Source organism: Salvelinus fontinalis, chromosome 18 (genome assembly GCF_029448725.1).
Source record: "Salvelinus fontinalis isolate EN_2023a chromosome 18, ASM2944872v1, whole genome shotgun sequence".
Classification (NCBI taxonomy): Eukaryota; Metazoa; Chordata; class Actinopteri; order Salmoniformes; family Salmonidae; genus Salvelinus; species Salvelinus fontinalis.
Window position 1 is genome coordinate 31,578,242 of NC_074682.1, and position 15,206 is coordinate 31,593,447.

Sequence of the window (15,206 nt, forward strand, 5' to 3'; positions counted from 1 at the left end):
TTACTTATTTGGTAGTACCTTGTGTATAAATCAATTAATATTGTTGGTAGCGCCTAACATGTGTGACCAACTGGGATCAAAACAACCAAACATTAATTCTCATATAATTATATTTTTGCACATATCCATTCAAAAACATTCAACGACACAAAAACCTTTTGATGCATGCATTTATTAATCTAAAATAACATTAAAAAGTATTTATAAAATGTTTTCAGCAAATTATTGCATAAAGGTGGCCAACAAAAGCCACATGTACATTGGGTGTACAAAACACTAGGAACACCTGCTCTTTCCATGAAAAAGACTGACCAGGTGAATCCAGGTAAAAGCTATGATCCCTTATTGATGTCACTTAATCAGTGTAGATGAAGGGGAGGAGACATATTAATTAATGAAGGGTTTTTAAACCTTGAGACAATTGAGACATGGATTGTGTATGTGTGCCAGTCAGAGGGTGAATGGGCAAGACAACATATTGAAGTCCCTTTGAACAGGGTATGGTACAAGGTGACAGGCACACCAGTTTGTGTCAAGAACTGCAACGCTACTGGGGTTTTCCCACTCAGCAGTTATCCATGTGTATCAAGAATGGTACACCACTCAAAGGACATCCAGCCAACTTAAAACAACTGTGGGAAGCATTGGAGTCAACATGGGCCAGCATCCCTGTGGAATGCTTTCGACACCTTGTAGAGTCCATGCCCTGACAAATTGAGTCTGTTCTGAGGGCAAAAATGTGTAATAAATAAAACAATTATGGTTGTCGGCTCCTAAGCAATTTAAAACTCCCAACAATCCACATAGTTGTTATTAGAGACTTCTCTCTTCCTGGATTACCCACATGTGAAGGGACATTAGGGGCACAATCAGCAACTCAATATTAGGAAGATGGTCTTAATGTTTTGTACACTCAGTGTATGTAGCCTCATTTCGTACCAATTCAATCTCAACCCTTCAAGACAAAAGCATGAGAGTAGTTCACTATGCCATTTCAAGGTAATCCATTCACAACAGGCATCTTACCACCTCAGCTATGAAAGCAATTATGTAGAGAAGGTATTGTGTGAAACATTGGAAAAGAGTCCTAATGTGGTATGTGGTATTCTTTTGAAAAAGAATGACAGTCAGTATACCAAGTGCAGATTTGTGAAAGGGTAGAGATGCCTTGAAGCGTAATTACATTTACGCTCTAATAATTTAGCAGACAATTTTATCCATAGTGACATATAGGAGCAATTATGGTTAAGTGCCTTGCTCAATCAACAGTTTTCACCAAGTCAGCTCTGGGATTCAAGCCAACAACCTTTTGGTTACTGGCCCGACGCTCTTAACCGCTACGCTACCTGCTGCCCCCCTCCCCTGTAATTGGCAAGAATCCACTTTCTGCATGACTTGCCTTTTAGTGGTATTGCTGTCCTTTACAGCAGGTGATGCTCAGAGGGGAATTGTGTCTCAATGTGATGGGTGCCCAAAGCTATGGAGCATAAACCAAACCTTCAAGTGGTTATTCATGAAAACTCTTGAGGATTCACCTTGCTGGGAAAAAAATGAAAAGTCACAGTGTGAAAGTTCTCCTGTGCTTCGGTGATCTAAGAAACTGCAACATAAAATGCAGAATAAAAATGGGCTATGTTTGATTATGCAATGTTTTGAGGACTGTACTGTAAGAGGGCATCTTCTGATTATAAAATCAATCTACCTAATTGAAAATATGCCAGTCCATGTAAAAAATGTAATCCTTTGAAGTTGTTATGCAGGGCCCACAGAGGACACTTCTGTCTTGCTTGCTGACACAGAGGTCTCATCATCAGCTCCTGAACTAATTCCTACAGCAGCCAACATGCAGCTACGGAACTGTAGAGAGAGAAGGATAATTACAGGAATAGATTGTTAGCGTTCTCAAGTTGCCCAACATAAAGCATTGTTTATTGATGCACAAAAAGAGAGAGATAAAAAATACGTTACCAACCTGTTTGTTCATCAGCACATAGATGACTGGGTTGAAGATGGCTGAGCTCTTTGAGAAGAAGGCTGGAATAGCCATGGCTGTGGCTGTAAAGGCAGCTCCTTTGTTGAAGAAAATCCAGGCAGCAAAGCTGGCATAGGGGGTCCAGGCAATCAGGAAACCACAAACCATCAGGAAGCACATACGTGTCACTTCCTTCTCAGCTTTCTGGGTAGATGCTGAGTCCTGCTGGGAAGCTGCAGCCTGTAAACAAACAAGGGAAAACACATGAACTCAGATAATCAGGTAATTGTTTGATAAAAAGTATGGGCAGTATATCTCAACTACGTTCAACCACCGAATATAGAGGGATTCATTTGTTGTGTTTAGGAAAAAGGGATAGACAAACTGTCTGTCTGTCAGTAGTGTACTAGCATTAACCGTCATACCGCCTTGACTGTGAGGACAAGGCTTCCATACGTGAAGAAGATGGTGACGACAGGAACACAGAAGTGGCAGGTGAACAGGTAGATCACATATGATTCATTGTTGAAGCCTTCGGCTAAGGTGTAGTAGTCAGGTCCACATGAGCACTGCATGCCCTCTGGGATATATCTATATGGGAAAGACAATAAATGAGCCTGTATTGGAATATTTTACTTTGAAATAAAAGGTTATCACAGTTATGCCTTGAATTAAGTATTTGAATGATAGTCTTTCAGAAAGGAGTTTACTATGAATACAATACTTGTCAAATGTATAAAATCAGATTATTGACTTAGATGCCGTTTATCTATACTTATGCAGTATAACCAGATGAGATGGTTTTTGCCCTGTCTCAGTGCCAAATCCAATCCCAAAGGGCAGAATGTTCAGAGGCTATTGTCAGCATCCTAAAAACACAAACTCAAAATGTCACAAGGTCAGATCACAATCTTTCCCAAAACCTTCCTGGCCACTGTGATCGGATCTTTGAGAACCAGATACTATTTTAACTTCAGGTGTAAATTAAATAACTGAATCTAGAATAATGTGTCACCTTATTTGAAAGAAGTGGTCAGTTTACTGTGCCAGTTAAGTTATGAATAACACAACAAGGAGAAAACTGAGAGGACAAGGCTGAAAACAGCTACTGTACAGTACTGTAGTAGAGAGCTACTCAAGTGGGCTCCCGAGTGGCGCAGCAGTCTTAAGCACTGCATCTCAGTGCAAGAGGCGATACTACTGTCCCTGGTTTGAATCCAGGCTGCGTCACATCCGGCCGTGATTGGGAGTCCCATAGGGCGGTGCACATTTGGCCCAGAATCGTCCGGGTTTGGCTGGGGTATGCCTTCATTGTAAATAAGAATTGGTTCTTATTAACTGACTTGCCTTTCCCCAGTCTATTGGGTGGGGAAAAGTTGGCAAATTGTCTGCAGATTGCTTGCCTGCTCCCTCTACAGTACCAAACCAATCTTTAATTTCTCATCCAGTTATGTATTAACTAATCAGACTGGGTATTTGACACAGTTTGTAATTTATCTATCCATTGAGGGTGAATCCTAACTTCCACTTCTCAAATGTTCACTTAGTCTCCTATTTAAACCAATGCACAAAAAAGTGAAACTAAGTGGAAGTTGCGATTCGCACCAATGTAATCAACGGGGTGTCACACCCTGGTGGTACTCACGCCTCAAGACTATATTAGACCATTGGGGTCTCCGGTTCTAAGGCAAGGCTGCACTGATGCATTCACTGGTTTAAGCCTATATGGCCAACATGTTTCTTCTAGTCTTTCCACTAAGGCTGAATGAATAAACCACGTAAAACGACTTTAATATATTTTTTTTAGTTTGAAGACCTATTCATGCTCCATTATTTCTGAGTACAGTGGTCTCCAGAACGTCTCAGTTACATTTTAGTCATTTAGCAGATGCTCTAATCGAGAGCAATTTACAGTTAGAGCATTAATTTTAAAATGGCTGTGTGGGACAACCTCATATCACAGGCATAAAAATACAAATGTTCCTCAACTTAACTATCAGTACAGTCAGATCTAGAATGGGGGGGGGGGGGGGGGGGGGTCAAGGAGGATTATCTAAGAGACTGTTTGAAGAGGTAGGGTTTCAGATGTTTAGAGGTAGGGCAGTTCCTCTTGCTGTTTCATAGGTAAGCACCATGGTCTTGAGTGCATGCAAGCTTCGACTGGAAGTCGTTGGAGTGTGCGTAGGAGTGGGGTGACATGAGAGAACCTGGGAAGGTTGTAAACCAGGTGGGCTGTAGCGTTCTGGAAAAGATGCAGGGGTTCGATAGCACAAGTGGGGAGCCCAGCCAACAACGAGTTGCAGTAGTCCAGACGTGAGAGGACAAGTGCCTGGACTAAGACCTGTGCCGCATCCTGTGTGAGGTAGGGTTGTACTCTACGGATGTTGTAGAGCATGAACCTGCAGGAGCGGGTCACTGTTTTGATGTTTGTCGAGGTGTTGTCGAGGGTCATGCCAAGGTTCTTCGCACTCTAGGAGGGCACTTTAGAAATCCTGCTATGCCCTCAGATGAACCATCAAACTGGCAAAGCGTCAATACAGGAATGAAATTGAATCCTACTACACGGTTCCTGACGCTCATCGGATGTGGTAGGGCTTGCAAACAATTACGGGCTACAAAGGGAAAGTCAGCTGCAAGCTACCCAGTGACGTGAGCCTACCAGATGAGCAAAATGCCTTTTATGCTCGCGTCGAAGCAAGCAACACTGAAGCACGCATGAGCACCAGCTGTTACGGATGACTGTGTGATTATGCTCTCTGTAGCCGGTGTGAGCAAGACCTTTAAACAGGTCAACATTCATAAGGCCACAGGGCCAGACGGATTACCAGGATGTGTACTCAAAGCAAGCACGGACCAACTGGCAAGTGTCTTCACTGACAATTTCAACCTCTCCCTGACCGAGTCTGTAAAACCTACATGTTTCAAGCAGACCACCATAGTCCCTGTGCCCAAGAAAGCGAAGGTAACCTGCTTAAATGACTATCGACCCGTAGCACTCACGTCGGTCTCTATGAAGTGCTTTGAAAGGCTGGTTATGGCTCACATCAACACTATCATCCCAGAAACCCTTGACCCACTCCAATTCACATACCGCCCCAACAAATCCACAATCTCAATTGCACTCCACTCTGCCCTTTCCCACCTGGACAAAAGGAACACCTATGTGAGAATGCTGTTCATTGATTACAGCTCAGTGTTCAACACCATAGTGCCCACAAAGCTCACCACTAAGCTAAGGATCCTGGGACTAACCACCTCCCTCTGCAACTGGATCCTGGATCTCCTGATGGGCCGCCCCCAGGTGGTAAGGGTAGGCAACAACACATCTGCCACGCTGATCCTCAACACAGGGTTCCCTCAGGGGTGCGTGCTCAGTTCCCTCCTGTACTCCTTGTTCACCCACAACTGTGTGGCCAAGCACAACTCCAACACCCTCATTAAGTTTTCTGACATCACAGCGGTAGGCCTGATCACCGACAATGATGAAACAGCCTATAAGGAGGTCAGAGACCTGCAGTGTGGTGCCAGGACAACAACCTCTCCCTCAACGTGCGCAAGACAAAGGAGATGATCATGGACTACAGAAAAAGGAAGGCCGAATATTCACATCAACTGGGCTGTAGTGGAGCGGTTGAGAGTTAAGTTCCTTGGTGTCCACATTACCAAACTATAATGGTCCAAATATACAAAGACAGTCGTGAAGAGGGCACGACAGGTTAGTGCGTATGGCCTAGTACATCACTGGGGCCAAGCTTCCTGCCATCCAGGACCTATATACTAGGCGCTGTCAGAGGAAGGCCCCAAAAAATTTGACTCCAGTCACCCAAGTCATAGACTGTTCTCACAGCTACCGCACGGCAAGCGGAGCACCAAGTCTAGGTCCAAAAGGCTCATTATCAGCTTCTACCCATGAGTCACAAGACTGCTGAATAATTAATCAAATTGCCACCCAGACAATTCACATTGACCAACCCCATCACTTTATTTTTACACTCTGCTACTTGCTGTTTATTTTCTATGCTTAGTCACTTTAACCCTACCTACATATACAAATTACCTCGACAAACCTGTACCCCCCGCACATTGACTCGGTGCCGGTACCTCCTGTATATAGCCTCAGTATTGCTTTTTTATTGTGTTACTTTAGTTAATTTATTTAGTGAATATTTTCTTAATTCCATTTCTTGAACTGCATTGTTGGTTAAGGGCTTTTAAGTAAGCATTTCACAGTAAGGTCTACAACTGTTATATTCGGCGCATGTGACAAATATAATTGGATTTGAGACAGCACGCTCAAGTGTTTTGGAAAGAAAAGAATGGGATACAGGTCTATAGTTTTTGATGTAAGATGAGTCGAGTGTTGGTTCTTGAGGAGGGGAGCAACTCGGGCCAGTTTGAAGTCAGAGGGGATGCAGCCAGTGGTCAAGGATGAGGGAAGTGAGGAATGGAAGAAGGTCTCCATAGATTGTCTGGAGAAGTGAGGAAGGGATGGGGTCGAGTGGGCAGGTTGTCGGGCGGCCAGACCTCACTAGTCACAGGATGTCATCTGGAGAGAAAGAGGTCAAGGCGTGGGGTAGTTCTGTGTAAATGAGACCAGTGGACTCAATAGGCTGAGTGAATGAGTAGCGGATGTTGTCAACCTTTTTTCAAAGTGGTTGACAAAGTCATCCACAGAGAAGGAGGACGGAGAGGGAGGGGTTGAGGATTAAGGAGGGAGAAGAGGTTCATAGGGTTAGACACTGAAGCTTGAAATGTAGAATGGTAGCAGTGGATACAGAGGAGGGAGTGAAAGGATGACAGGTCCTCCAGAATTTTTGTTTTTCTCCATATTCGCTCAGCTGCCCTGTTCTGTAAGCTATTTTTGCTTGTAACGGCCACAGAGCAGTAGGGGAGGGCTGAGCCGGCCAGAAAGAAAGGAGACAGTTCGAAATATAGGATGCGAAAAGGGAGGAGAGCAGAGTCGAAGAGGCAGAATCAGGAGACCGGAGGGAGAATGATTTAGCAGAAGGGGGAGATGATAGGGTAGAAGAGGAGAGAGAGCGAAGACTGCAATGGCGCATTACCATCTAGGTAGGGGAAGATTAGTTGGGATTAGAGGAAAGGTAGACAGAAAAGGAAACAATGTAGTGATCATAGACCTGGAGAGGGCAAGAGAGGCAAGGAGGGGAAAAGGAGAGTTGGAAAGGAATGAAACAAGGTCAGACGACAGGAGGTTGAAGTCACCAAGTATGAAGAGCGGTTAGCCATCATCAAGAAATGAGCTTAAGGAACTCTCCAAGGGCACCTGGTGGGTGATAGATGACAATAATGTTAAGCTTGAGTGGACAAGTGACAATGACAGCATGGAATTCAAATAAGGAGATGGACAGATGAGAGAGGGAGAAAAGGAAATATCTCCACTTAGGAGAAATGACAAAACATTGCAGCCAAGAGGTGGGGAGCATCTGTAAAGTCTAAAGTCTAGAAAACATACACACACAGTTGACAAAGCTACAAAGAGCAAAAGGATATCTGTAAATAACTAGGTAAGATACACAAGTGACAGAGTGGTGTGGAGCCTTCCTCTCTCGAAGAAGAACGCCGCAGAACCGTCTATGTTTCAGTGATGGTCTTAGTTTTGAGACATGACCGCCACTTACACATGCTGCTGAGAAACCAGGGGAGACTGAAAAACTAACACTAATTGCTAATTGCCTAGCATAGGTGCAGAGCACACCTCCCTGTACTAATTGCTGATTGCTTAGGAGAGATTAAACCACTCCCCCTCCAATACAGCCACTGATTACCAAACAAGTCACAAATTGCCCTGCCCCTTGATCCTGGTTGATGTGTCAATAACTGTCGGCAAATGATGAGCAGTCAGCAGTTCACACACCAAGTAGGCCACTGGGAAGACAGTACTAGAGAGAAAAAGACCAAAACATGATACTTATCACTCCTGGAGATATCAGGATTCTTCTAGCTATAGAATGATTTGAAGTTACCAATCAGACAAGCTATGTTGCAGTTACAACATCAGTAAAGTGATCTGAGTCAGATAACCACATATCCAACTCAGGTTGTCCTATGCTACTCAAGATCATGTAAGCTATCCCACTGACCTAAGGTCTAGCCTAGCCTATGGGAGAGAGTATTTAGGTTCATGCTAAGGTCTCAGCTAAGGTTCACTGAACTACATCGACTAAACATACTTGGCCTTAACACCCTGCATTATTTTGTTGGCTATCATTTTCTAAGCTACTCAAGATTGGGCCTCATTAGGTCTGGTTGGACATGGTTAAATTTCAAATCTGTTCACACTATCCTTGCAATGCAATCATTTCTAGCCTAAAATTGGCATTATCCCTCTTCACCTCTCCACTAAAAATGCTGATGTGGCAAGGTTTCCTGAACAAAACCAGAAAAGGCCATTTGTGGTGAGCAAGATGAGTTACCCCCTTGCAATGTATAGTTCTGTGAGACCTCTTATTACAGGTTTGTACCATCGCTAGGACCCATTTCTCAATACTTAGGTCACTTTTAAAAAACTCTTCAATCAGTTCTCCTAACCAACTTTCAGCCTGGCACAGTAATTCATTTCACATCCAAAATGCAGTAAAACTACCAAAACACTTCATACATGTGTCACGCCCTGGCCTTAGTATTATTTGTTTTCTTTATTATTTTAGTTAGGTCAGGGTGTGACATGGGGTATGTGTGTGTTTGGGGTATTATATGGTAGAGGGGGTGTTGGTGGTAGTGTATGGGTTTGTGTTGAGTGTATGTATCTAGCTGTGTCTATGTTGTGTGGAGTTTTCTAGGAGAGTCTATGGTTGCCTGAATGGGTTCTCAATTAGAGACAGCTGGTTTCTGTTGTCTCTAATTGGGAACCATATTTAAGGCGATCATAGGCTTTAGCTGTTTGTGGGTCATTGTATATGTCGTACGTAAGTAGTTTGTGTGTGCACTTGCGTTTTAAGTTTCACGATCGTTTGTTGTTTTTGTTAGTTTGTATAAGTGTTACGTGTTCATCTTCGTCGTTGAAATAAAAAGAAGATGTATTCAAGTCATGTTGCGCCTTGGTCCTCTCTTTCACGTCAACACGATCGTGACAGAATGACCCACCAAATCCGGATCAAGCAACATGACCAGCGGCAACAGGATCAAGGCATTAAGGATTCATGGACATGGGAGGAGATTTTAGATGGTAAGGGACCTTGGGCACAACCGGGAGAATATCGCCTCCCTCGTGAAGAGCTGGAGGCAGCGAAAGCCGAGAGGAGGCGATATGAGGAGGCAGCACGGAGGCAAGGCTGGAGGCCCGCGAGCACTACCCAAAAATGTATTGGGGGGGTGGCTAAGAGGTAGTGGGCCGAGGGCAGGTAGGAGACCTGCACCCACTTCCCAGGCTAACCGTGGAGAGCGGGAGTACGGGCGGACACCGTATTACGCAGTAGAGTGCACGGTGTCTCCTGTACATGTTCATAGCCCGGTGCGGGTTATTCCACCTCCCCGCACTGGTAGGGCTAGATTGGGCATTGAGCCAGGTGCCATGATGCCGGCTCAACGCGTCTGGTCTCCAGTGCGTCTCCTCGGGCCGGTATACATGGCACCAGCCTTACGCATGGTGTCCAGGGCTCGCCTACATAGCCCGGTGCGGGTTATTCCACCTCCCCGCACTGGTCGGGCGACGGGGAGCATTCAACCAGGTAAGGTTGGGCAGGCTCGGTGTTCAAGGGAACCAGTACGCCTGCACGGTCCGGTATTTCCGGCGCCACCTCCCCGCCCCAGTTCAGTTCCACCAGTGCCTACACCACGTAACAGGCTTCCAGTGTGTCTCCAGAGCCCTGTTCCTCCTCCACGCACTCGTCCTATGGTGCGGGTCTCCAGCCCGGTACCACCAATTCCGGCACCACGCATTAAGCCTCCTGTGCGTCTCCAGAGTCCTGTGCATCCTGTTGCTGCTCCCCGCACTAGCCCTGAGATGCGTGTCCCCAGTCCGGTACCACCAGTTCCGGCCACACGCACTAGGCCTAATGTGCGTCCCCAGGGTCCAGTATGCACTGTTCCTTCTCCCCGCACTAGCCTGAAAGTGCGTGCCTTTAGCCCGGTGCCTCCAGTTCCGGCACCACGCACCAGGCCTACAGTGCGCCTCATCCGGCCAGAGCCATCCGTCTCCCCAGCGCCGTCTGAGCCATCCGTCTCCCCAGCGCCGTCTGAGCCATCCGTCTCCCCAGCGCCGTCTGAACCATCCGTCTCCCCAGCGCCGTCTGAGCCATCCGTCTCCCCAGCGCCGTCTGAGCCATCCGTCTGTCCAGAGCCATTAGAGCCGCCCGTCTGTCCCGAGCCGTCAGAGCCGTTAGTCAGTCAGGAGCCGCTAGAGCCGTTAGTCAGTCAGGAGCCGCTAGAGCCGCCAACCAGACAGGATCTGCCAGAGCCGCCAACCAGACAGGATTTGCCAGAGCCGCCAACCAGACAGGATTTGCCAGAGCCGCCAACCAGACAGGATCTGCCAGAGCCGCCAACCAGACAGGATCTGCCAGAGCCGCCAACCAGACAGGATCTGCCAGAGCCGCCAACCAGACAGGATCTGCCAGAGCCGCCAACCAGACAGGATCTGCCAGAGCCGCCAACCAGACAGGATCTGCCAGAGCCGCCAACCAGACAGGATCTGCCAGAGCCGTAAGCTAGCCATGAGCCTTCAGCCAGCCATGAGCGTCCAGATCCGTCAGCCAGCCATGAGAAGCCGGATCCGTCAGCTAGCCATGAGCAGCCAGATCCGTCAGCCAGCCATGAGCCGTCATCCAGCCTGGATCTGCCACATATCCTGGTGCTGCCCCTTATCCTGCTGCTGCCCCTTGTCCTGGTGCTGCCCCTTGTCCTGGTGCTGCCCCTTAGTCCGGTGCTGCCCCTTAGTCCGGTGCTGCCCCTTGGTCCGGTGCTGCCCCTTAATCCAGTGGGGTTAATGTGGAGGGTGGTCATTTGGGGGAGGCTACGTAAGCGGGTAGTGACTAAGGTGGGGTGGGGACCACGACCAGTGCCGGAGCCGCCGCCGTGGAAGGACGCCCACCCAGACCCTCCCCTAGACTATGGGTTGGTGCGCCCGGAGTTCGCACCTTAAGGGGGGGGGTTATGTCACGCCCTGGCCTTAGTATTATTTGTTTTCTTTATTATTTTAGTTAGGTCAGGGTGTGACATGGGGTATGTGTGTGTTTGGGGTATTATATGGTAGAGGGGGTGTTGGTGGTAGTGTATGGGTTTGTGTTGAGTGTATGTATCTAGCTGTGTCTATGTTGTGTGGAGTTTTCTAGGAGAGTCTATGGTTGCCTGAATGGGTTCTCAATTAGAGACAGCTGGTTTCTGTTGTCTCTAATTGGGAACCATATTTAAGGCGATCATAGGCTTTAGCTGTTTGTGGGTCATTGTATATGTCGTACGTAAGTAGTTTGTGTGTGCACTTGCGTTTTAAGTTTCACGATCGTTTGTTGTTTTTGTTAGTTTGTATAAGTGTTACGTGTTCATCTTCGTCGTTGAAATAAAAAGATGTATTCAAGTCATGTTGCGCCTTGGTCCTCTCTTTCACGTCAACACGATCGTGACAACATGTCTCAAATCAACTCATTCTTCCATAACACTAGCAAAGGTTGTCACCCAAAAAACACACTTTGTCACTCATAAAACAATGACCTAAAAAAAACTAACAACACGTAGCATTACACAATGTTTTCTTTTGTAAAATGTCTTTACAAAACAAGAATGACACCTCTCTACTGTTTAGAATCTACTGCAGTGTATGTTACAGGAATGAATCAGACATGATGCAATATGCTTCAATATGTTTTCTCTCATTTCTTGGCATTGAGTCATTCCAAAATACAATAATTTAAATATACACCATCCACCGATACAGATACAGTAGCAATACTAGTCAACCCTGCCTTCTGCATTTGGCCACAGGTTCTCATCCACATTACATCTGATGTCCTCTTGGGCAATACACCTAGGAAAGAATATTTTGGCATGCCTGGTCCATCCCTGGCAATCTTCTGCAGATATGTCCAGGCATCCAGCATTCATTGCATCCAGGAGGGACATTTGATCATGTGGATGGTGGTCATAAACCTTCCACCTCCATGAGGAAAATAATTCCTCTATGGGGTTGAGGAATGGCGAGTAAGGTGGGAGGAAAAATGACACCATCCTGGGATGGGCTGCAAACCACTCTGACTGCACGGGAGTGGTGAAATGCCACATTGTCCCATACAATTACAAACGTTAGCCGATTTCGCCTCACTGCAACTCTTTCCTCACCTGGCACAACCCTTCCATAGAGGTCGTCCAGGAATGAAATGAGACGCTCTGTGTTGTATGGCCCAATTAGCGGTTTGTGTAACAGCAATCCATCAGAGGATATTTCTGCACACATTGTGATGTTGTCACCCCTATGGCCTGGGACATCCACTGTGGCTCTTTTCCCAATCACATTCCATCACATTCTTTCCTCGCTGCCGTGTTTTGGCCAAGTGAAACCAGCCTCATCCACAAAGATGAATATGTGGGGTGTTTGCCTGGCTTCAATCTCCATGACTTTCTAAAATAATGTAACGGTAGTTTACATTATACCTAAAAACATGCCATTGTGTGCCTCTGCCCTGTTTGGTTTTGTTCAAAACCAGTTCTATATTTTACAGTCATCTTACCTGGACATATTGGTTTCTGAGTTGCTTGACTCGTTCGGAGTTCCTCTCAAAGGGGACAGTGTACAACTGCTTCATCCTGACTTGATGTTGTTTCAGGACTCTAGAAATATTTGTTATGCTTACATTGTGAATATTTCCAAATGTAATGTTGTCTGCCAACACTCTGTCGCGAAAATCTGTGAGTTTTATGCTATTGTTTCTGATGAACATATCAACGATTGCAGTTTCCTGCACAGCAGTGAAAATCCTACCTCTCCCACCTGTGGGAGGTAACTGTTGGGTTCTAAGCAGAAATACAAATACAATTGCACACAAGTGGATTTGGAGGCTTTGCTCAATTTACTTCTGTAATGTGCAGTTCAGTCAGATGCCCTTGCAGAATGCATATCTTACCTGTTTTTTGCCGGAAATTTCTCACAATAGATGCCACTGTTGAGCGTTGCAGATTTGGCTGCACTCTCAGACCAGCCTCTCTCATTGATAGATCATGATTTATTACATGATCACTTATAGTAGCCCTAATCTCATCTGAGACTGCAGCTCTTGATCTTCCACTCAGTCTTCTTCCACCACGCACACGTACTCCTCTCCCTCTCCCTCTCCCAGCCACTCTTCTTCCTCTGTCAGCCACTTCTCTATCTCTGGCTGGGTCCATGTTTACATTACAGTACAGCATTATTCCTAAGATGTCCACTTTTGTATAGATGGTAATGAAATTGAAAGACTAACACCCGGGTAGGTGTTCAGCCACAATGGGAATCAGCTGTAGTTGGTCTAATTGTTTTGAAAGTATTTCATTTTTTAGATTTGGAATATATTTCAATACAGTATTACTGTAGAAATGTAGCAAATTGCTGTCTTATTCAATTTTGTGTTATGTTAGGTTTTTTACTTAAGTTTAACAGTTTTGAAAAGAGTATGTAAACTAAACAGAGTTTTGGTGGTGATTGTGTCTGAGAAAATGATTCATGAAATTTGAAAGATGTAGTCATTGAATGCATGTTGTGCCAAAGCAATGAAAAAGTATCCACAGTTTAGCCCACATAGACTGCTGTTGTGCTCACTGTTTGAAGAGTTTTGAAAAGGTGACCTAAGTATTGAGAAATGGGTCCTAGTGATTGTAAAAAAGAACTGTAATCAAAGTTTTGAGTTACCTAGACCAGCCAACCAATGGGGGGGCAGCACAGGCCAATGCCATGACCCAGGTGAATGCACATCCGGCACCAGCGTGGGTGGTAGTGAACGTGAAGCTGCCCATGGGCTTGCAGACCACAATGTATCTCTCAATGGCCAACACCACCAGAGACCACAGAGAAACCTGACCTAGAATGAGACAAGGAAAGTGAGTAGTTATATATTGTTGTCCATTTGGTAGCTGAGACTTCTTCCAGCATCTCCATCAATGTGTGTATCTCAAACAATTAATGTTTCGTAGACCAGGATTGGTTGCTTATTTCAGTCGTAAGTTGAGACACAAAGGTATTATTTAAATGTAGCAACAAAATAACTAAAATTTGACTTCGTTTGGCTGTATTACACAAATACGCTTTTATCCAGTGAGACCAGGTGAGACAACCAGATATCACAGCCATAGAAAGTACATTTTCCCATAATCCAGTAATTATGAACAAAGTCAGTGCTAGTAGGAAAATACAAAACTGTCTTGCGTGTGGGGGGTGTGTGTATGTGACTGTATGTTCTCTTACCTCCGATTGTAGCCATGAAACCCTCAATGGCACAGCCCATAGGTCCAAAGACGAAGTAGCCTTTGATGGCGGTAATGAAGGTAATGGTGAATCCAAACATTACCATGATCATTCCAGCTGCAGCCAAGTTGACCAGAATGAAGTTGAGGGGTTGCTGGAGCTTCTTGTTTGTCGCTGTGACATACAAGGTCAGACCGTTGATGGGGAATCCAAAACAGATCAGGAAAAACATGTAGACAGCAAGCAGATAGAATTGCCATGGATCTGCCAAGTAAAACTGAGGGTATTCATAGGGACTTCTTACAAGTCCAGTCCTGTTGGACATGGGGATGTAGAAGTTGTTTCCTTCAGTGCCGTTCTGCATCTTTAACCAGGGAGTGGTTGAGATGAAAAGTGGAGAATCTGCTCTAGCTGCAGTCTAGTGTCTTCTGGCTCCTTTATTATCTGGGATGCTCTGGGTATGTTTATATACCCTTCTAAGCAGCCTCATCAGGGATCAACTGGTGAGCAAGGAGAATACCACGTGGGGGGTGGGGGGGATTTGAATGAGAAAGATTTGGATAATTGGTCTTGTCATAAACACCTAGATGATCTTATCACAACAACATATATATTTAGGATCCAGTTCAGAGTGGGTTCTGTTCTATATATAGAAACCAGTTTTATTCACAGAGCCTGACAGATTGAGCTGATGCAGTTGATTTGTCACCATCACAAACACACAGTCTGTTACTGAGAGTGTGTGTGTGTGTGTGTGTGTGTGTGTGTGTGTGTGTGTGTGTGTGTGTGTGTGTGTGTGTGTGTGTGTGTGTGTGTGTGTGTGTGTGTGTGTGTGTGTGTGTGTGTGTG

At 45.6% G+C, this 15,206-nt stretch overlaps 1 protein-coding gene across 1 annotated transcript; it reads right to left on the reverse strand.

Annotated features, from left to right (window-relative positions):
* Positions 1–268: 268 nt before the first annotated feature.
* Positions 269–14,779, reverse strand: LOC129815286 (green-sensitive opsin-like). The gene is made up of 5 exons (XM_055868957.1): positions 14,358–14,779; positions 13,806–13,974; positions 2,398–2,563; positions 1,973–2,212; positions 269–1,857 (listed from the first exon to the last, which is right to left on the reverse strand). The coding sequence occupies exons 1-5, from the start codon at positions 14,719–14,721 to the stop codon at positions 1,753–1,755; spliced, it is 1,044 nt and encodes a 347-aa protein (XP_055724932.1). The 5' UTR covers positions 14,722–14,779; the 3' UTR covers positions 269–1,752.
* Between the last annotated feature and the right edge of the window lie 427 nt (positions 14,780–15,206).

Excerpts from the sequence above, each read along its gene's own strand:
- LOC129815286 (XM_055868957.1), bottom strand. The coding sequence starts at position 14,721 with ATGCAGAACGGCACTGAAGGAAACAACTTCTACATCCCCATGTCCAAC. Across the intron at positions 13,975-14,357 it reads TTTCATGGCTACAATCGGAG|GTCAGGTTTCTCTGTGGTCT; the intron begins GTAAGAGAACAT and ends GTCTCATTCTAG. Across the intron at positions 1,858-1,972 it reads ATGTGCTGATGAACAAACAG|TTCCGTAGCTGCATGTTGGC; the intron begins GTTGGTAACGTA and ends CTCTCTCTACAG.